Below are 22,296 nucleotides of genomic sequence, written 5' to 3' on the forward strand. Positions count from 1 at the left end.
AAGTGCACTATTTGACAATTATATTACCATTTTCACTACTGACACTTTCAGAGGCCAACTAGCACAATCTAGATACCCACAGAGTTTATATCAAGTTATGTGTGACTTACAAAAACAGGAACATTTCTCCAGTAAGCTTAAAGATAGGATGTGCAAAAGTACCTAGGTTCATTAAAAATTTAATCTGGGGGATCATATGACCAGTTTTGAAGTAGAAAAACCTATAAAGATCATATTTTTGTAAAAGCTGTTTATTGTACATGACTCTTCCTATCCAAATTGGTATTCTTATTCAATCACACCCATGAGTGTACTGAAGGGGGTTGTTGTGCCCAGCAAAGTAAAAGTTTTGGTTTTCCTCTACACAGATGCCAACCTGAACAAGAGCATAGAAGATTTTTAAGATTTGTTTCTGAAGCAGTACAGAGTAATGGGAGTTATCAGGCAGAAGCTGGATCATCTGCTGCTGAATCCGAGGCAAAAATATTTGCATTGCTGCTATGAGAGGATCTCGTTCCTCTGCTTTTTTGTATCTGCAAAGGAAACAAAAATGTTGGTCCAGGATCTATACACTGGAGATTCTAATGCCTATTCCCCACCAACAGTTTAATTTCTGTACCCTAAAAAAAAATAAAAATATCCAGCACTCACTCATTCACTCTCCCCTCCTCTAGCCCCCATCTCAACAAATTGTGTAAATTTGCTAACCTATAAATAGAGAAATGAAAAACAACAAATGTTACCTTATATAAATGCAGCTATTGGGAGGAAGAACTAATGTTCTTTACTACTGAACTGTCAGCTCACAGGAGCAAAGACTTGAATTTCTCTGACGTTCGTACCAATGCCAAACCCAAGTTGGGTGCTGAACAAATAGGAGTGAACAGCCGTTGAAAGGGAAAGACAATTCCTTAGTTTGGAAAAGATTCTCTCTTTTTCCATTTACATTTCTTTTGTGTGGTTTATACAAATGTTTCTAACAACAGATAAATTTTTTAAAAAAATTAGTGAGAGAGCTCACTACACCTCTCCTTATTTACGCTTTGTGTATTTAGACTATCAGGAGGATGGTACAGGTAACAATATGCAGTATTGGAGTAACAATATGCAATAGGACTATATGACAATGACAGTAGTGTATTCATGGCATAGAAGTAGAAAATAATTTGCATTCATATATCCAGCATTTGGGGAATCTTCAAATAAAAGAAGTTATAAAAATTTAAGAAATTTTTCACAGATGGGTTAAATCAGATCAAAACTATAAAGCCTCAAGAAAAAAAATGTCAGTAAATTCATACAGATTATTGCTGGCATCTCTGCTTTCAATTCCCTGCTGATATAAAGATGATGAATAGTTTTCTTTTATTTGCAGGAAAGGAAGCATATGACAATTATTAATTCCCATTTTCTGTCTGAATTCCTTGTAGAACTGCCAGTGCTCTTAAGAATGTCATTCTCGGTAATCAGCTGAGACTTACTGATTCCTCATCTACTGATGGACATCAACTTACTCATAAGTCTTCACCAGCTGATAGAGGCACAGGAGGCTCCCGAGCCAACTCCCACTGTTCTGAGACTGCAAGTAGTAGCCTATCTTGTCCACCACAGCTGTCCAATGGCCAGGAAAGTCATGTTTAATGATAGCACGGAGGCACATTGTCAGCTGGGCTCTAAGGCAGGAGGGAAAAAAAGAAATACATTGTAAGTAAATAAGATCATGGCATAGTGTTTAATATTGAATGATAGATCCCAAATCTTGGTTTATTGGCCACAATATATATATTACATCATAAGTATCATACATATTATGACAGCACTGAAAGAGTTCTGGGAAGTGGCAGAGGAAAAGCAAGAAAAAAATCCCAGGGGATTTAACTTCAAGGAAGAAAATAATTTCAAAACATTTTAGCTACTTTTCTTCCTTCCTCCTCCCTCTCCACACCCATCAGGCAATATCTGAAAACAATTAATTGCACATGAAACCAGCTAGCTTTGTACTTTGAAGATGAATGTTTATACTTCTACGCACTTAAGAAGCTGAAAGCAACCACAAAAACACAAATTTGTACATTTTTATTAAACAATATTGGCCTGTGTTATGATCCAAGCCAGAGGTTCCTCATGAAATTACAATTTTCCTGCAATCTTCTAGAATAGCACTTTCTCAACCTCCAAAGCATATGGCAGAGCAAATTAGGTAAAAACATCTTATCATTCCTCTCCCTCCACACACTTTTAGATGCCACTCACAACGGTGAGGCAAGACAGGATTGTTAGTTGACTAAAGTGAGGTGTGATTAAAAAAGCTGAGCAGCACTGAACTAGAAGCTGTAAAAAAATACTCTTGGCTCCGCTAAGGAATAATTTTAAAAAAATTTAAAAAAAATGTCAGCAGAAAATATTAGTTCTTCTATATTTAGTTTTCCTTGGGTACCCTCTTGCAGTCCATTACATAAGGAGCCACTATTACAAAGTAGTTCAGTAAGGGGCCCTCCACCTACTGATCCTTTTAGCTTTGTACAAACCTGCCATCCCGCTCAAGCTTTTGGAGTTTGTGCTTGTTGCTGAGTTGGTTCCTCCTCCCACTTTGTTCTCACAAGCGAACAGTGCAAAATATCAGTATTACAACATCAGACTAGTTCCAGTAAAGCTTCTTTGACTTTTTTAACCTCTGACAAATCTACAAGTTTAGCCAGTATTTAGAAACTCTGCACTTTATTCCAAGTGGTTGTCCTCGGTTTTCAACAATCCTTTTAGATGTAGATTGTCATTGTAATTTTGAATATCAGGTTATGAAACGATGCCTGAACTAGTTTGCAAAACACTCTTCAAAATTCCATTACTTCATGTTCTTTTGTATAAACTTAGCCTTGGTATTTATGACATGATGGCAGAGGAAACTACATGCCTTTATCACAGAAACAACACAGGCTTCCTTACCATGTAGCACAACCTTGGCAAGGAAAACCTATCTCTTTCAGTGGAGATACTAATCATCTGCATCAGAGCGTGTTAGAAAAGCTGAACTGGAAACGATGACTTAGTTCTTTTTCTTGTCTCAGTACACGACTATTTATACCCTAAGCATTTCTGGCAGGTGTTTGTCTAATCTATTCATAAAGACCTCCAGTGACAGCAATGCCATAGCAGTCTAATGCAATCTGGTGTTTCATTGTTTTTTAAAAGTGTTTTCTCTAATTCCAATTTCAATCTGTAGTCAATCACTCCTCTTCTGGATATGACTACTGACAAAAAGACATCTTTGGGCACCTACCTGGTGGAGAGGAGGAGGAGAGAAGAGGAAGATTTTCCTCTGGTTTTCAAAGATGAACATCTATACACTACAGCCTAATACTATCCTATCAGCCTCACTTTAATTAGAGTGGTGAACAACCATACATTGTAGTACGTCTGTGAATCTTAACTATTCTTCCAGCAAAAAGAAAATAGCGTTTCTTCACTCTTTTAACATCTTAAAACCAAGAATGCCAATACACATTTAAATACTGGGCTTACATATAAAAATTGCAAAAGTAACTGTGAAAAGGGCTACTAGATAAAAGAAAACAGATCTTGGGCAGTATTTCTCTGAATGGTTAATTCTGTATTGCAGAGGGCCCTCTACACTATCTGCCCTGAATCAGCCAAATAGACAGGCTGTCACTACAGTGAGTGTTACAAGACACTTTAAACATCACAGGGCTCTTAGCCAGGTTACTACATTTCTGAAAAACAAGTGCACATAAATATGTTAAAATTGATTATTATTACATTTTCAAAACAAGTACTTGCTTCATCTCCCAAGAAACTGAGATTCTCACACTAATTACATCCGGACTGGTAGGTCTGAAAACTTGAGCTACAGAAATACCTCTACACAATGTAAGGTACCTCACTAAGTCAGGAGAACGAATTATTCCCTCTACAATGTTATCACGAATCTGCTGACGATCATTTTCATGAATGTTGAATGGAAATACTGCTTCTCCAGGAGGTGGTTCACGGTCCGGCCAGTACTGTGTCACCATGTTCTTCAGGTAAATGGCAGCTAAGTATAAACATTGGGGAAATAATAATTTAATGCTAACACATCTCCACATTACTCTGTGCTCAACACGTAGTACAGCTGAAAGTAGAACAAAGAGTTGAAAAGACAACTGAAAACCACTGCATGAGTTCTTAACAATTATAGGCACTAAGCATAGCTGAGTCAGAAAACCATTTTTTTAATGATTCCACACAAAATCAGGCTCAACTGCCTGGTCCTAAACAGAATAGGATAGTACTTCAGTCAGCTTCTATTGGGGCACATTCTTTATTACAGCAGTCTTCCATATGGACATAATATTCCATCGTTGTAAACAAGCAAACAAAAATATACTAATCTGCACTTTTACTGATCCCTAAAACAACTACTCAAACTCAGTAAGTGAAGTTTTGGAAGGCTCATGTAAACAAATCATTGCACCCACAATGCTTGGGACACTCTGCTTGGGGAAAGGGACAGTACGAAACTGGCATGGGGCCTACTTTCTATTCAGACAGAAATGTTTGTTGTGAATTCCCTAAGCTTTATCTCACTATTAGGATTTCCCATAATCCCTTAGAATTGTTCCCTTCTGTCTCACATGAAAAACCATGAAAAATAAAGTTAATCTTCAACTGAAAACAAAGCAGCATTTACGCCTCAGTACTGAAATGCCTGTAGGCATTCTTTAGGAAACATAGGAAATATGCTGTAAGACATTAAAGGAATGTTCTTAATAAACTCTTATCCCTGTACTATTTCAGCTGATTACTAGATAGAGTTTTAAAGCGTAAATAAGATATCCTTGGGTACAATCATTTTTCTTGGTGATGACAAATTACTAAGTATGAAAACATGTAGTTTGTAAAATATTTTATAGGAGCAAGAGGAAAAACAGTTTATTGTCTGAATATTCTGGCACGTCATAGACAAGAAACAGGTCTAGAAAGACCAGCCCAAGACTTTAATTTACTTTGTCCACAGATCTTGTTGTTATTCAAATTCTTGGCTTTTAAAAAATTCCCAGGGAAATATGTTGATTTACAAATGTAATTTAAATGTGCTTTTCTATTTTATACCCCTACTCTGTAAAAAAATTTAAAAATCAAACAAAAATTTTAAAAATTATGCTCTACATATTTGGTTTTTTCCCTGAATGATACTGAAACGAGAGATTAATTTATACAAATGACCTTATGGAGTCCAGATTAAGCATCAAACTTCACTACAGAATGGTTTAACAATGCATTCAAAGTTGGATTATCTTTGAAAAAATAAACGCCAGCATGACAAACAGCATATGTCAGCATGCCCCAACGCACTCAGGGGATTAATAGGATCTGTATTAAAAAAACAACAGTGCTTCTACGGGAAATGCTGTTCCATAGGATAAAAACAGAGCTGTGGATGAAACAGTGTTCATCAATTTCTTGAAAAAGCTGAGTATTTTCTGTATCTGTCAAAAATATTGCATAGGAGTAGTTAAAACAGATTATGAGAATTTAGAATCTGATCTTACACAAATATACACTCAAAAGTTAACTGCATCACCACACCTGAACTCACACACACAGCTGGGCAATCTTTCTAGACATGCTCAGACTATAAATTTATAACTTATCAGTGATGTGACCCTCCTTCATATCTACTTTTGTGAGCGGACACCATAGATACTGACTAAGCATATGTGACTACTCTTGACCTAGGGAAATATGGGGTGTTTTTTTTCATTTTTCAGAAACTTTCATTTTTTCCAGGAAATAGGATTCAAATACAGAAATGTGTATTCAAATGAGATCCACTTTTTTCTAAATTCCCATTTGTCTTGGCATCACTACTTCTCCACCACCAGGAGAATAAATACCTAAGGCTTCCTGGGTACTCGGTTTTGAGGAGAAATCATTCTCTTTTCATATCAGTATCACAGCAATCCAGTAGGGATCACTACAAACACAGGGAAGCCAAAGCAGGACTCTACCTTATACCCATGGTTTTATCTGACCCTCATGCAGGAAAGAAACAGCAAAGATAGATCTTCTTCATTTCCACATTCAGGACAAACTTGAACTTACTTACACTGCAACAGCTCAACACTCTGTTGAAATAAGTAACAGACTGACTTTCTAGTGAAAGAAAATGAAACAAGGAATTTATCTCACCTGCTTGACGCACTGGAAATTCAACTTGATCTGATACTATAATTTGCAGTAGACTTGGAGCAAAATTGATGATCTTATATGACTGAAATACATATAAAACACAGTTAGCAAATCACTGTGTTTAAAGAAGACTGTATTACCAAAAGCTGAATAAGAAACTCAAACTAAGGACTTTGCAGTGTTCTTATGAAGTATGAAAGGTTTTAGCACTTGGATTTACCCAGATCGGCAGCAATCCAAATAATTACTTGTAAAAGCTGAGCGTATAACAGCACATGGGTGGAATAAGTAATGTGACAAGGCTCTCTATTAGAGATTAGTGATAATGAATATTTAAATAATTCTGAGAATGCATAATGAGAAGCACTACAGATCTGTCTTTGAATTATTTAACTAGCCTCATAAATGAAATGAATATTGACATGCTTCACCAATACATACCATTTATTTGCAAAATAGATTGTGGTATAACAGCAATACTGAATTTTGAAGAGATTAAGAGAACCATTTAAAATTACTTTCAAGTGTAAACAGCATCTGCCTTAGCCATATATTTATACAGCTACCTTTTAACGAACTACATGTATAGTCCATCTTAACAGAAAAATAAAAACCAGGGAAACACAGTGGAATAACCATTTTTAATTAAAATCAAGTGTAGACAAATAACATTTCAAAACCCACAGCCTTCCTCGGAACTTTTCAAACACTACATCAGCCATGCAGCTGAAGAATTTCAAAGAGAAAACAATGCTCACTGAACTTCTGAGCAAAGCATGCCAGATTTAAAAGATGTGAAAATCTGATAGCATTATGCTGCTGTCATTCAACAGGGGTCCTCCAGTGTGAAGAATCATTGACTCAGCATGGTGCAGTTACTGCTAAGCCTTGGCAGCATCAGTAGTTACTAGTAGGTCAGATCTTTCATCACCTAGATCCATGTGCTTTATGTTCAATGAGAGATGTTTCTTGGGGCTAGATGGCAGAAGTTTTCTTTATTTCACCTTTTATAGTATTTCTTTCCAACCAGATTATGCCTGGCAGTTCTGTGGTTGTGTTCAGAGCTGTGCTTCAAGTACAAGTATACTACATTGTCCCATAAACTTTGCCTCATTCTAAAGCTGTGAAATAAGCGGTACATTCTACTCTTCATGTACCCAGTTCCTTGAGCTAACATTTCCGTAATGAGGTAAAATTACATTGCTTTCATGATGCCTAAGTGTTACAGCTGCATCATAACACTATCATTCAATAATTTTACCAAATCACTTAACTTTCTGGCCCTCATTTTACTCACTATAATGATAGTGTATTTCTAACCTACTCTGTGCTCAGAGACTCATTTGATGTTTACAGAGTAATCGGAGATCTCAGATAAAAGCAGTAATGGCAAATCAAAAGCATACTCTCCTGCAATTCCCTTCTCTATAAACTTTAATTATCTGTAAGAAATGCTCCAAATAGAGGAAAAGCTGTAACAGACAGCACAGGAACTCCATTTATCTACAGACTTGCTGAAATACCAGCTTTCAACATCAACTGGTTGAAGCATACTGGATTCCAACGATCACCTTTTAATCAAGTATCCTGGAGTCCAAAGCTTGCCCTTCAGCCGCTATCGGACAGAATCTGTACAGCATTGGTGTGTAGGCTGCAGCATGCGCCAGCACTCAGCACCCAACTCCGAGGGAGATAGGGAAAGCATAAGGAATCCCAGCAGCACAGAAAACCAAAAATGCGTGCAAACTCTAATTTTCTTTTTTCTTCTCAACAGTGCCAATATGCTGTTCTCAGACCCAATCTACACACAGCTTTTACTACTATAAACACACTGATTAAGAATGCAACCTTTTGGGGGCTTGTTTTGTTGTTGTTGTTGTTTTTTTCCTGCAGTAATCCTACCAGTATCACATTTAGGGTGGACACAGTGATAACAGTATAAATTATTTCCCTTTCTCTGTGCAAACAGCTTTTACTGAATCTACATGAAAGTCACTGCTACTCCAGGAAGCTTTTTTGGTACCACTTGTGCTGGCATACAACTGCTATCCCTGAAGTTTTGCCAGGATACATACAAATACGGTTATTTGGCCTGCACAGCAAATCCTCTCAGCAAGCGCCTGGAGTGACAAAAGACATGTTACGCAGAAGGTACGTGCAGTGTCTCAGAGGGGGCCCCGTCCCTACCAGCACACTGCTATGAGGGTTTCTTTACACTTTACATAATGACACCCTTAAAGAGATCTCAGGGACACAGTATTGAGCTCCCACTAAATCCTTCTACTCCATACTATTGCAATTACCATAATTCACATTTTTACATAGCTTTGTTTTCTACTCCTTATCAGAAACATGAATGCTGTAGAGATCAACAGAGATTGTGTGCCCGTTTTAGAAACAAGACACCCAATTCTGTTGTATTTGTGAGGCTCAAATACTATCCTGTTCACTTGTGCAGCAACAAACCCGGTCAGGAAAATTACATGCCGCTTGCAATTTTTAGAACAGAGGACTTTTTAAAAAGCTGCACGCAGCAACATTTTTTCCTATACCAGCACATTCTTGTTGGTTTAGCTGTCATGCTAATTGTGATCTTGGGATGTATCCTTTCCCTGCCTTGCTCAGGAAACCATACAACAGGCTCCTGAACACCACCAAGTAAAGCTGTACATATCACACCAGCAGGTGCAGAGCAATTGTCAGGTGTGCCCTGTGTAAATGTAAAGAGACAAGAAAGAGACCTCAGAGCTGGATGAGGTCAGCAAGACAGTTATTTTTATTTTTATAGCTGCACACGAATTTTTACAAAGGGAGAGCAGGAATATCCTCAGCCTCACAGAAGGAATGGAAAGCTATCTGCTCATTTTGAGGAGTCGTGCCCAGGAGCCGCAGGGAGGCACCAGATGGCTGAAAAAGACCTTCGGCGCAGCTCCCGTAACGCAGCACACTGCTTTGTGCAGTTGGTGAATAATTACATTGCCTTGAATTCACATTGTTGCGATTTGGTAAAACTTTCTGTGAAGGTGCTGATCAATGTGAGTGTATGTTTGTATTGAAAGAGAAAATAAAGGTTTTTGAAAAATAAACTTTCACTGAGTACTTACAAAGAACGATTATTTTAAAGTTGTGTAAAACACATACTGACTGCTCTTGCGTGGATCACAGATCAGAGCATTTATGCTTAAAAAAACCCCCTCATTTAATTTCCATTAGGATTAAGAGGATGGGATACAGCAATGTGCAAGGCTAGCAGCTAAACTGGGAGAGGCATAGTGCACTGGTAAGATACAATTGGGTAAATTTACAGCAATGGAGAAGAGATGCGTATGTCCCCATGCATCTTGTTCCATCTGTGTCCAGTGTCTCAGGATCTGTGTACTGCACTTGTACAGCTTTCTGCACTCTGTCCTTTCACCTTTGGCCTAACATGTATTCTTCCCCGCCTCAGCATCACAGCTCCAGCCTTCAAAAGACCAGAGAATACATCATTTTTTGCCTATTTCCTCTTCCATTTGATTAGGTATAAAACCGATGACACCCAAGAAAGCCTCAGATAGGCCACTGAAAAACAGCAAGATGAACACCGCCACATGTAAAGGACTAGAATGCAAGGAGATGTAAGCAGGAAAAATTTTATAAAAATTTTCCCAAATGGATCCTACTGAAGCAAATACTTTTCACATCTGACATTCAGATTTGGGTCCCAGGTTATCATGCATTATATACTATTAACTTCATTTCAATAAGCATTATTCTTGTGTCTTGCTTGCTGTCACATTTAAAGCCCACAGCAAGCGACTGCTCCATAACCACATCTGTCAGTAACCTTCTCACTACACTGATGGCAACCACAGTGGCTGAGTGCAGAACGGCACTGGAAGGTGCTTCTTCCCCTGCAGAACAACAGGACAATCTAGGACAATGGATATGGAAAAGTGGAGCCTTCCCTCAGGTTCTGCAAGCGAAGCCAAGACCATCCTTCTCCACCAGCAGTAAACATCTCTTTCTCTGTACCTCTGAATCCCAGTACTGCATGTAAAAATTACTGAAAAATCAAGGCACTACATCTTTGTTTGCAAAGACAAACATACAGAAGAAATTTGTACCTTGAATACATATGCAATTAACTGTTGACAAAAATTATTTTAAGGCTTATGTACATTTGACCTGGATGCTCAACTACCCAATTTACTAAGGTTTATTTTCTGTTTGCTGTGCATTGAAAATCTGTTACTTAGAAATTCCATCAGTATTTGTCACATTCAGGAATATTTCTGCAGTTGTTAACAGTATTTTCTCTCTTGTTTTTTTTTACACTGTCAGTTACAGACAGTTGTTAAGCTAGAACTTCAAAAGACACTTTCTTCTTTCCCTGTCTACATGCAAAGGTATTGTTTGGGGAGGGGAAAAGACACAGTATTTTCATACCCAGTGAAAATAAGCATATGTAAGAACCTACCTGAGCTTCTTTCCTCTGTGGCTTCTGCTGCCAAATTCATCCAGTCTCAAACTCCACTTTCCACAGAACTTCTAATTGTGCAAGTCAACCTCTTCATCAAATTGGTCTTCAAAACAAATACCTGAGATTCATTCCGCTAGTTAACAACACGTGCTCATTGTCATTTTCAGAGTGGCCTTAAGATCCCTGCCTAGTACGGCAGCCAGCTCAAAGATGTGGGGATACAGAAGGAAGACCAACTTTATTCCGGACTCTTCTGCTTTCGGGCAATCTTCTCACTCTTCTTTCTCTTCTTCCAGCACTGCTACTCAGTGCCCATCAAAGCCAAATTCTGAAACTCCTTCTCAATATTTAAACAAACAGCTGTATTTCTGAACTGTGTTATTTTCCCCTTTGTTACAGGCCAAAGAAATGTATTACAGCAGGTTGAGCCAATGAAGATTAATGCATAAAAACTGTCTGGTAATCTTATCTGAATTGGAATCAGAATGACTTTGTATGTTCACATAATCAGACAGTACATTCCACAACACTCCAAGAACTGGCACATGAAAGCAGTATTTAGCTACTTAAAAAAAACCCAAAAAGCCCCTAAAACCAACAGAAGTCCCTGAAGTCCATGAGACAGACCTAATGAGCAAAAGCCTAGAACAGATATCAAAAGTGCATAGAAATTGCATATCTTTTTTGGTATGATAGTTGACTGTTCTAATAAGTACAGTGTGATTGATAGATATGATCATAAAGTGCACACCGATTATGATGTGACAGCTGACAAAAAAGGGGGGGGGGGCACAAAAGAAAAATGGGGGGACGGAAAGATGTGTACACTTAGAAAATCAACAGGCTAAAAGGGAAATGACAGCAGTTACATGATAGAGAATACTGACCTGGGAGGAAATTACTGCTCTAGTTTATCAAGAATCACATTTCAGATAAATCCCACACTTAATTTGTGTTTAGGTCACTGAGAGAAGTGAAGTTTGTTCATGACTCAGAAGCATGCATCATCCAAGGAGAAAGATCAGAAAAATCCTACAAAGAATTGAATGATCTCTAGAACTGCACCAACAAAAATGGAGCAGGGTAATAGGACAAAGTACCTGGTCGTGCACTCAAGGATAATAGGAATTTCTACTAAAAGCTTGAGGTTTCTTAATGAGGAACAACCATACAATTAAAGGACCTTGGTATATTAAGTGATAAGAAATATGCAGACATTGGACACAAAGAAGATAATTGTAGTTTTAGGATGTATCAAATGAGGTATTAGTGGCATTGAGCATGAGACTTTCTGGAATGCTACAAACACAAATGACTAGATTGCACAAGGAAGATTAATTCAAAGGGGAAACAAGTGCGGAGAAGAGCTGTGCTCTCCTATGATTAGATCTCATAAATCCAGTTTTATGGTAAGAGAAAGGAAATACAGCCTGTTGAGGCTAGGAAAACAGGCCAGTAGGGATCAGCCTTTGACAAATATGTCAGAGAGGGTACCAAGAAACCTATTCTAGTTAAGAAGTAAGATTGGCACAAATGGATATAAATGGACAAATGGATCATAAATTAATTTTGGCTGAAAACCAACACTTGTTTCTACCTGAGGGAGAAAGAAAATTCACAAACAGCCTTCCAGTAGCTATAATAAGGGCAAAAAATATGGGAATCTTGCTTTCATTTCTGAATGCAGTTAGATGATAATCCAGAAGGCAGACAGCAACTTCACTGAGTTAGCTCTATCTTTACACAGGTGCAGGAACATACAGAAGAGAAAGAGACATTTTCAAACATGCTGGGACTTTTTACAGGCAGGCAAGCTTTCATTCATTTGAACTCCATTCCCCACGCTCTACACTGTAAGCAAATTATGGAGTTGGGACTATTATGATATTGCTCTAAAGGACTCTGTATTGGTACCAGCAATGAGGTGCCTACAGAGAGGTGCTATATTGGTAGACTAGTAGGATTTATACTCTCTGGGAAGCTCCTGTCTCTACCTGGATTCAAACTGGAAAGCAAATGTACACGGCCGATGGGCTAACACAAGAGAAGTTTTACCTCAGCACCCATTAGCAGCATCACTTTAACTGTTGCACAGAATAAAGGTAACCCCTGTTCTGTTTGGCCAAGTGTTGTATTACCACTTCAAGTACTTATTGTTGGAGGGTTTTCTGTTTGGTTGGTGGATTCATTTCTTTGTTAGAACAAGATAAATGCTAGAACAACATCTGGATTCCAGTACTTGCAGGAACACAGTGACATGTCAACACTATCATTAGATACATGGGAGTCTGACATGTCGCTTTGAAGTCTTGCTTCAAAAGCACTGAAAGGCTTCAAGATGTCGAAGGCCCACGTTAAGTGACATTCCTCAGGAGCACTTTTGTTCCAGTCATCCAGAGTCACGTCAAACCCAGCACTGCATAAGTACATTATGTCAGTCAGATACATCATGCTTCATTTAGTAACAGGAAGCCTACACAATAATAGCTATGTCTTAATTTCGAGATTCATTCTTTCTAAGTTAGAAAAGAAAAAATGTGTCAGCTATTTTAAATAAAATTCTGTATCTCAACCTGTTCTCAAGAAATGCACTTGCACTCTTGAATCTAAAACCTGTGTCCTCCATGAGAATTACATTATCCATCACTTGAACTTAAAACATGTTACAGATCTCAAAACGCTTTCAAAATTTATCCTGAGCTTCACAGTACTTATCGGTGATGTTAAAACGACAGCGCTAGGAGCAGGACCCAGGAATCCAGACAGCTGCCTCTCTGTTCTGAGCTTGCCAAACACGCAGTGGTTTATTACTGTAGTTTTGACTCCTGCGCAACAGGCTGCTGACAAATATTTATAATTTCCCTCTCACTTCTTAATAGTGGGGATAAAAATAGGTACTGATGGATTTTTAAAGTAACTATGCTAAATAAAGGAAAACAGTTTTGCACTTCTATCTAACTGTCCCCCAAGCGCATTCTCAATGTCCAGCGCTTAATCCACTGATTTACTAAAGGAACTTGCCAACTGCTAAAGCAAGGATTAGCTATACCTAATTCAGAAGGAGTTTTAAGTTGCCTAAATAGAAAATTAAGCCGGACGAGCAACCCTGAAGTAGCAGTAAATCCTGACGGCCAGTTCTCATCGACTGTTTTGTTAACACACCGTCACAGTAAAAAAAATCCAAGTCCTCCAACAGAACTGATCAAATGTCCCATCGAAGCATAAAGGTTAAAGCTCCATTAGTGCCGTGCAAGGGAACCTTCTCTTTTTTCAAATGTCCAATTCGAGATTGCGGTCACGGCGCATGCTGCCACGACGTGAACTGTGGGATGCTGTGATAAATACTACCCATAAAAACCTGACGCCTTCCTCCAAGTTTTACTCGGCACGCTGCTGAACGGGACAAGACGAATGCCCGCCCGAGAGCCACTGCTGCCTATCACCTGTAAGAGCGAGCGAGAGATGTGAGCAGAGCCCAGCTCAATGTCACGCCTTCCAGCGCCACGCACCGAGCGGCAGCGCTCGGGCCACGCCGAGGATCAGGTCGCCGCGCTTCGCTTCGGTACGCCCCCCCCTCGCAGGGTCACGAAATTCAGGACAAAATCGCCTGAGGGCAGCGATCCCGCCCAGCCCTGCCCGGCACCTGCGGCGCGGACCGGGGGCCGCGCTCCCCCCCCACCCCCGGCGGCTCGCTCCGACTGCCGGCAGGTCTCGCAGCGACAGACCCCGCCGCGGGGGTCCCGGCAGCCGGACCGGGACGGCCCTGGCTCCCGCGCTGCACAGGCCGCCCTCGCCCGGCCCCCGCGGCCGAGCGCCCGGGCCGGCGGCTGACAGCCGGCGCGGAAGGGCCCGCTCCGGCGGCGGGTAGGGGGGGGCGGGGGGGATGGCGCCGCCGCCCCCCGGCCCGGCGCCGCTTTCCGCTGCATCCCGCGCAGGGGGAGGGCAGCGGCGCGGGGACCCCCGTCCCACAGCCGCCCCTCGCTGCGGAGGGAGCGGAGCGGGCGCTGCCGGCGCGGAGGAGGGGGCGCGCCCCGACGCCCCCCCCAGCCTCGCCCGCCCCCCGCGCCCCTGCCGGCGGGGCAGGACGGCCCCGTGCCGCGCGGCGGCCGAGGTGAGGCGAGGCGCGGCGGGGCGGGGGCGGGGCAGGCCGCCGGCGGGTCCCGGCCGGGTCCGTCCGCTCCCCTCACCTGATTGAGCTCGTTCTCGGCGGCGATGCGCAGCTTGGGGTCTATGGTGCCCTTCAGAGCCTGGATGATCCTGTTGGGATCCATCTTCCCCTTCCCTCGCCGGCGGGCAGCGCTTCCCCGGGGGCAGGAGGAGGAGGAGGAGGAGGAGGAGGAGCCGCCCCCGCCGCTAGCGCCGCCGCCGCCGCCGCCCCCCCCGTGCCACAATCCCAGGCTCGTGTCCCCCACCCCCCCCGGTCCCTCTCCAGAGCCATTCACCGGTTTGCGACAGCGGGGTATCGGGAAACGGGCGCCGCTTTACGGTCGCAGCGCCGCCTTCTGGCTTGGCGCAGAGCTCGGCGAGAGGTGGCCGCCATCTTGTTGTACGGATAACAGTCGGCGGGGTTGGCTCGCAGCGGGCGGGGTTAGGGAGCCGTTTCCGAGGCCGTGGCTGCCTGGGGGCGGCGGCCATGTCGCCGTACGGAACGGAACGCCGGCTACGGTAGGCCGCCGGGCCCCTCTCCCTGAGGGAGAAGAGCGGCCGGGGGGGGGAAGGCCGCTGTCCTGAGGGAGCGTGTGCGGCTGCTCTTCCGCAGCCTCCGCATCCAGGGCCGCCTGCCCCGCGCCCCATCCCTGCGGACAGCGGCAGGAGACGCGGCTGGTAGCGAGCCGTCGCTGTCGTGGCGACGGAGGGGAGGCCGGGCCCTGCGGCACAGGACCCTGGCGGGCAGCAGGCCCGGGCAGCCGCGGCGGCGAGGGGGCGGCTAGAGCTAGGCCAGGGGAGGCTGGGGCCCGGCGCTGTTGTGTCGAGCTCCCTCCGTCCATCCCTGCCTGCTGGCCTCTTCCCACCTTGCACTGAGCGACACGGCTGGCGAGGGCACACCGCTCCCGCAGGCATCTGGTCGCCCGACCCACGGGATGCTTCCAGACCCTCCGCGCCCGCCGTCTTTGCCAGCACGTACTTTCACCGCACTTAAAAACCCTCCTAGTCTTCTTTCTTAATAGTTTACTCCTTTTCCCAGTAGTTTTTCAGCGTGCGCAGCAGGCTCCATTGTTCTGTATTTGCTGCCACGCGAGTTGTTTGCGCGAGAATTAAAGTGAGAACACCGAGACCAAATGGTGGTGAGGTCAGTTGCGTGGTGGAGAACCGACGTTATTCACACAGTTATCCAGGTACCTAAGGTACGTGCATCTGGACAAGAAAGACTCGCAACATGCAGGAAGACAGAAAGTTGCCGCAAGGAGCCTCCCAAAATGTGCAGTTGGGACACATCATAATTCCTACTATGCTTCTGAGCATGTTTCTTTGTGATACTTGTCTTCATCATTACATAGATTAGTAGACCCTGAAAACAGTTTGCTTACCTTAATGGTGTTTGTGTGTGCAAGTGGCTGGAAGGTGCTTACCACTCAAGTTGTCAGGAATATACAAACACCACTTAAACTGCAAGCGGTTGCTGCCCCATTGTGATTCTCCACCTGTGTCCTCCTATTTGTCCCCGTAAATCCTGGAACATGCAGGCAAACCAAAGGAAGATTTAAACATCTGTGCAGGCGTAAGTTGACTGTCAAAGGTGCAGTTCACAGACCGACAGCATGCCAGAAAAAAAACATTATTAAAATGATCCTAGTGAGCCAAATCTTTCAGTTACTTCTGCAGGTGACGTTTTACATGACATTTACAAACCAGAGATGTGTTATTAACTGGTCAAAAGAGCAGAAAGACTGCTGTGTTTTGGAAGGATCAAACACAAGGGCAATTACAAGATCATCCCATTATATAGTTGCCTTAAGAATACAATTGGACAATATGTCATTTGTTCACTGTAATTACAGTACAAAATGTCATTTCTCATTACTGCTCCTCAGTTAAGAAAACACCAGTACTTTCCTCAACTTACATGTTACCTGATCTATACTGAAGAATACTCTTCTTAACAGTGCTGAATGCACCGGAGTGCCATTTATGATAGGGATGCCCTTCTCTAACCAAGGGGACTATATAGTAATGCTTGCCACAGCATCTTTACTGCTACTAAATAACTTCAGATCCTAAATTGTTTACAATGAAAACGTTAAAGCAGCTAATGCTGTAATGATTTCATACCAAAAAAATGTCCCTTAATAAGTTTGCCTATAATTAAAAAATAATCCAGCTGTAAAAATGAATTACACCTACCTAGCGTCTGGAGATCGTGCGCTCTCTTGTGGTTTTCATCACTTTTTGGTGTAGAACACCTGATCATTATCACTCAAGAACTGTATTTTCTGGTCTCCAGTAAGGCAGGTCTACAGCATCTAGCAAGAAATTACAGGTACTTTCATTGACCTTCTCACTTCTTAGAAGCAGGCGAGAGTATGTTCAGTAATGATAAAATACAAAAAAAACCCACTGTAAGTAAAAGGTATATTTTGTTAACTATGGTAATTCTTTGTCATTTTCCCATTTTGGTTAAGACAGTAAATAAGAGGAGTCCAGTGAAAAGCCCATTTTAAAGATCTTGGATCATGTATCATACTAAAACCAAATTAAAAAGATTTGTAATGTTATGTCTCTACTCCCTTCTCCCAAATTAGTATGTTATGGGCAGTTTAAAAGCAGTTCTGTTTTATTCCATTTCTGTGTATTCATCTGTGGTAGGTGAACTTAAAAGTTAGGAAATTTATTCATGGAAGAACTTTAGTCTTGTGGAGCTGGTGATGTGAAACATACCAATAAAGAACAAAATATGCTTAAAGGCTATTTTAACATCTTCCTAAAATGCTCTTCATAGTTTTATTGCAGGTACCATTTGTATTTAAAATGTCACTTTTAACACACAACATTCACTACAAAAAAAGTGGAAAAGATTTTACACCTAAGATTTTGCTTTTAAGACGCACTTTTTGTGCACACAGCTATCAACAAGGCAATGCCATCCAGTCTCTAAATCAAGTAACATCCAGTTCAACAATGCTTGTTTCCTTTGTAATATGTCAGCAGTGATTTAGTTGTGGAACTATTGTTGCTAGCATTTTAATCTACCTGTGTGCTGGGTTTGATATATGCCTGATACTTCCTTCTGTAAAACATGAACCTCTGTAGATACCAGTGGCTATGTTATTCTAAAAATAAGTTTAGTCTTTCATTGAAATACTTTTACGTAACCTCAAAAACTTCAGGATCAAAGTAACTGCTTATAAGCAAGAACTTGCATGCCTTTTTGTTAGAGCAAAAATTCTGTTAATATTTTGGGCTTCATCTATTCCAAAATAATGGATCTGGAACTGAATTAGAACATGTTGGGGTTTTTTAACGTTTTGCTACTCTGCAAAATAAAGAATCTGAGGTAAAATTCTGAGATTTTCTTGTCAGCTATCTAACACTGTGGTGACAGAAAACCCAGTGTGAAAGGGACAAGTGATATACAAAGAAACTGAAAACAAGTACATGAAATCCCAAGTTGCACCAACATGCAGGTACAGAGAAAAAAAGGGATGAGGATAGAAGGGAGGAGGGAAGATAAGAGAAAGCAAAGATTAATTTTTTTTTTAACTCCAAAACTCTTCAAGTGCACTATAACAACAGTTCTATGAAGTATTTAGAACCAGCAATCATATTTTGAAACTCAGTTGCTGAAACCAAGGATTTTTAAAGCAATGTAAGTTTGTCCTCAACAAAAATCAGACCGAGTTCCTGACAGAGTTGCTATCAAGATAACTTGATTAAGTTCAAGAACTTTGGGAGGTGGAGAAGAAACAGAAGAGCCTTACATATTGCAGGTTACTTAGAATTAGTCCTTTGACTTGGTTGTTTTGAAATGCAGGTAGTGGTTTAGCTGAATGCTATGTGTAACATACTTTCTGCTGGCATAGAACGTCTGCTTCATTATCATGCCAACAAACTTCCTTTAGGATAGCAGCTGGTTTTAAGTTGTAGTTAATGAGATGCTCATGGAAATTATGAGAAAGAAGGCAATGATCCTTTGTGTGGTGTGCTACAAGCTAAAAGTAATCCACTGTTTTCAATATAGGGTTTACTTCATTGTAGTAAACTAAGGACAAAGTGACTGGGTCAGTACTTGGCATAAAGCCTTCATTCCATATCAACCACAGCCCTTACTCATCTAAGACCCAAACAGTCCAAAAGCTGTATGAATTAGTACTCTGCAGCCAAATTAGTACGTCACAATATATTTTTTTTTCCAAGTACAACAGCACCTGGAAATGTTCAGTCAGCAGATAAAAAATTATAAGCTTTTTCAATCTTAATAGAATTGTTTATAGTTGGGAGCAAGACACAAAATTAAGTTGAGCAGAGACTTGTGAACAAGTGCGTAACTACAGTTAACTTATTTTTATCTCGTTATGGTACAGTACAATTAGAAGACAAAACAGACTTTTCATATCTTCCACAAGCCTCTCAAACATAATTTTCTCAAAAGACATGTACAAATTTGATAAAGATCTAGCAAGGATGATCTGCAGCAGATAAATGTATGCCAGGCCTCCAGATACAAGACTTTGATCAGTTAAAATTCTGAAACCGTCTCTCCCCGCTGACTGTTTTGTCAGAGCAGCTATAGATAACTTACAGCAGTCAGGGAAGAAAAAGTATGTAAACTGAACCAGTACAACAGAACAGTGATGTTGTCTGTGCCACCACTGTAGCCTGCAGGATGGAGGTTTCCTTAGCTGCAAGAAGTCAGCCATGACAATTCTAGTAGATCATGCATGGTCTCCTCTCAGTTCTATAGCCTGGCAAAAACACAAATGTCACAAGCCCATTAGTATATTGAAAATTTTAAGAACCCTTTATCATGGCTGAACCCCATGAGTAGGCAGCTCAGCACCACACAGCCGCTCGCTCATTCCCCCCCACTGGGATGGGGAAGAGAATCAGAAGCGCAAAAGTGAGAAAACTCGTGGGTTGAGATAAAGACAGTTTAATAAGTAAAGCAAACGCTGTGTGTGCGTGCAAGCAAAGCAAAATAAAGAATTCATTCGCTACTTCCCATCAGCAGGCAGGTGTTTCCAGGACAGCAGGGCTCCAGCACGCCTAACGGGGACTTGGGAAGACAAAATGCCATCACTCCGAATGTCCCCTCTTTCCTCCTTCTTCCCCAGGTTTATATGCTGAGCATGACATCCTGCGGTCTGGGATATCCCTCGGGTCAGTCGGGGTCAGCTGTCCCGGCTGTGTCCCCTCCCAACTCCTTGTGCCCCCCCCAGCCTCCTCGCTGGTGGAGCAGCATGAGAAGCAGAAAAGGCCTTGAGACTGCGTAAGCACTGCTCAGTAATAACTAAAGCATCACTGTGTTACCAACACTGTTTTGGTCATAAATCCAAAACACAGCACCATACCAGCTACTCTAATGAAAATTCTCTATCCCAGCCAAAACCAGTACACCCTCCCATTTCAAGGTAGTTCCCGTATTTCAACGAACTCTGAGAAGGAATCATGGAAATTCACGCACTCCAAATCAAAACCTAGTGTTAGTTCCTTACCCTTATAGTCTATCTTCAGCAGGCTGCATAAGATAACTAAACTGGAAAGAATTTAGGTGGTATCCAATTTCCATAGCAAAGAAAGCAATAGGAAGTTAGCAGAACTATGATGACCCTTTATATGTTTTAATTTGATCTGTCATCCTTACATAGTTAAGGTATGTCACCTAGTGCAACAATTCAAGCAACTTCATTTAACAACTACTGGGGGAAAAAAGTATTGGCTGACACTATTTACATGAAGTCTATACCAGTGTTACCTCAAATACTTTCAAGTTGTGAAACTCACCTGTTAAATGCTTTGCCCAGAAGTAGAATATGGATCTAGGTCTTTAGTCTGGACATATTGAGGTAGACTAAAACTGTCAGTACGTAATGCACTGAAATACTCTGAAGTGCTTTGAGAAGCTTTCAAAAACAAGTATTAATCTAGAAGCATAAAGAATGAGGTACGAGGTACCAATATCCTAGTGTTTCTCATTATGGGAAATCATATGAAGTCATGTTTTTAGGCATTTCAAAGATGAGAATAGCAATTTTCTAGCAGTGAATTTTGGCCAGCTATTGGTGTGGAAAAAAGGTGCTTTGCTTGGTCTTTCGCAATATTTTTTTTTAAACACAGGCTTAGCATTTAAGTTCAATACTAGCCTTTTGAGTCACATCTAGTCTGAAACTTCCTGACAGTACCTGTTCAGATGTACTTATATTCCTTTTTATAACAGAGGTAAGCTAGAGATTTGTTCACAGCTCTGACTAGAAACAGTGAAAACCAATAGTTCTAGGTAAGAAGGTACTATGCAAGAAACCTATAGGATAAAATTGATCATATTTTCAGTTATTCTGTGGGAAGAGAATTGTCCAAGTTGTACTTTTTTTTTTTATAAAAAGTATCAGGGAAACCCCAGACATTTTATTTTAAAGTAGCTGGTACTATAAAGATTATTCCCATTCAGACTGATAAAGCCTGTAAAAATATTAAGTTTTTTTAAAGCCATCCATTATATAATTTATCACCAAGTTTACTATCAAGGAACCATATAGCGATTAGATTTTATGCTTCATGATATCTGTACACATCTGGCTGTGACAGTGTGTACTCCTTTAGTTAGGAATTTAAAAATCCATCTTACACTGATGGACAACCAGCTCTAGAATTGAGATGTTTACCTCAGATATCTTGAATATATGCAAGCTAGGGATACATAAAAGCTTTGCTAGATCTGCCAGTAAGAAATAAGGTTAGTCTCAAACAAGCAGTAACATAGGACACCAAGCAGTTGTCCAGACTTAACTGAACTAGAGCATTAGAAAGCAACATGTGCTTCATGTATTCACAGTAATCATATCTGAAGTTGCCAAAGGCTGAGCTTATTCGCAATTCTTAGTACTGATAACTTGTTCTTAAAACATATAAAATCCATCAGACAAGTACATGTAATAAAACCAAGTAGGATAAGCTACATGCTAAATGAAGTAGCATGCACTAAGGCAGTCTGAAGTGCAAGGGGGATACCCTGCTACATGCACAATAGGGCACACTTACTAGTCCCTAAATAGACAGCCTGGGAGAGGGGTGACTGGGTCAGTGTTCCACATGCAAAAAAAAAACCCACAAAAAAAACAACTAGAGTTGCAGGTCTGTTAGAAGAGCACTGAAGTCTGCTGTTTGTCCACAGCTGCAAAGCTATTGCAAGCTGAAAGTTATCTTGGCGTTTAAGCCTATCTACCATATTCCCATATTGATATACGAGGAGAGTTAACAGTCTAAGAAAAGAGTGCTAGTTAAACTCCTGCCACTTATCCTCTGTTGAGAGTGTTCTAGAAATAAGCCTCCTTACTGGCTAAAGTCAGAATTAGCATGTTTAAAAATACAGGCTTAGTATTCAATATTTAAGGCTTGACATTTTTTCTGTAGTGGTAAACTAGGCTCTCTAAAGCTTTGTCCCACCTAAACTTCTCATGTCAGAACTTGCCAAAGGAATTAAACCAAGACTT

The 22,296-nt window shown here is 41.2% G+C and overlaps 1 protein-coding gene across 4 annotated transcripts in view; it reads right to left on the reverse strand.

Annotated features, from left to right (window-relative positions):
- IPO8 (importin 8) overlaps window positions 1–15,038 on the reverse strand; it is a 46,407-nt gene extending 31,369 nt beyond the window's left edge. Inside the window, exons 1-6 of one of the 4 annotated variants that reach the window (XM_049821764.1) lie at window positions 14,839–14,860; window positions 10,649–14,094; window positions 6,190–6,271; window positions 3,895–4,051; window positions 1,515–1,673; window positions 377–533 (exon numbers count right to left, since the gene is read on the reverse strand). In XM_049821764.1, coding sequence (XP_049677721.1) covers window positions 377–533; window positions 1,515–1,673; window positions 3,895–4,031 — 453 coding nt within the window. In that variant the 5' untranslated portion in view covers window positions 4,032–4,051; window positions 6,190–6,271; window positions 10,649–14,094; window positions 14,839–14,860. Of the gene's footprint in view, window positions 1–376; window positions 534–743; window positions 823–1,514; window positions 1,674–3,894; window positions 4,052–6,189; window positions 6,272–10,648; window positions 14,095–14,838 lie in introns of those variants that run through there. The other 3 variants (XM_049821763.1, XM_049821765.1, XM_049821766.1) reach the window with 3 other exon arrangements.
- Window positions 15,039–22,296: the final 7,258 nt, after the last annotated feature.

The sequence above is a fragment of the Accipiter gentilis genome, chromosome 18 (genome assembly GCF_929443795.1).
Source record: "Accipiter gentilis chromosome 18, bAccGen1.1, whole genome shotgun sequence".
In the NCBI taxonomy this organism is placed as follows: Eukaryota; Metazoa; Chordata; class Aves; order Accipitriformes; family Accipitridae; genus Astur; species Astur gentilis.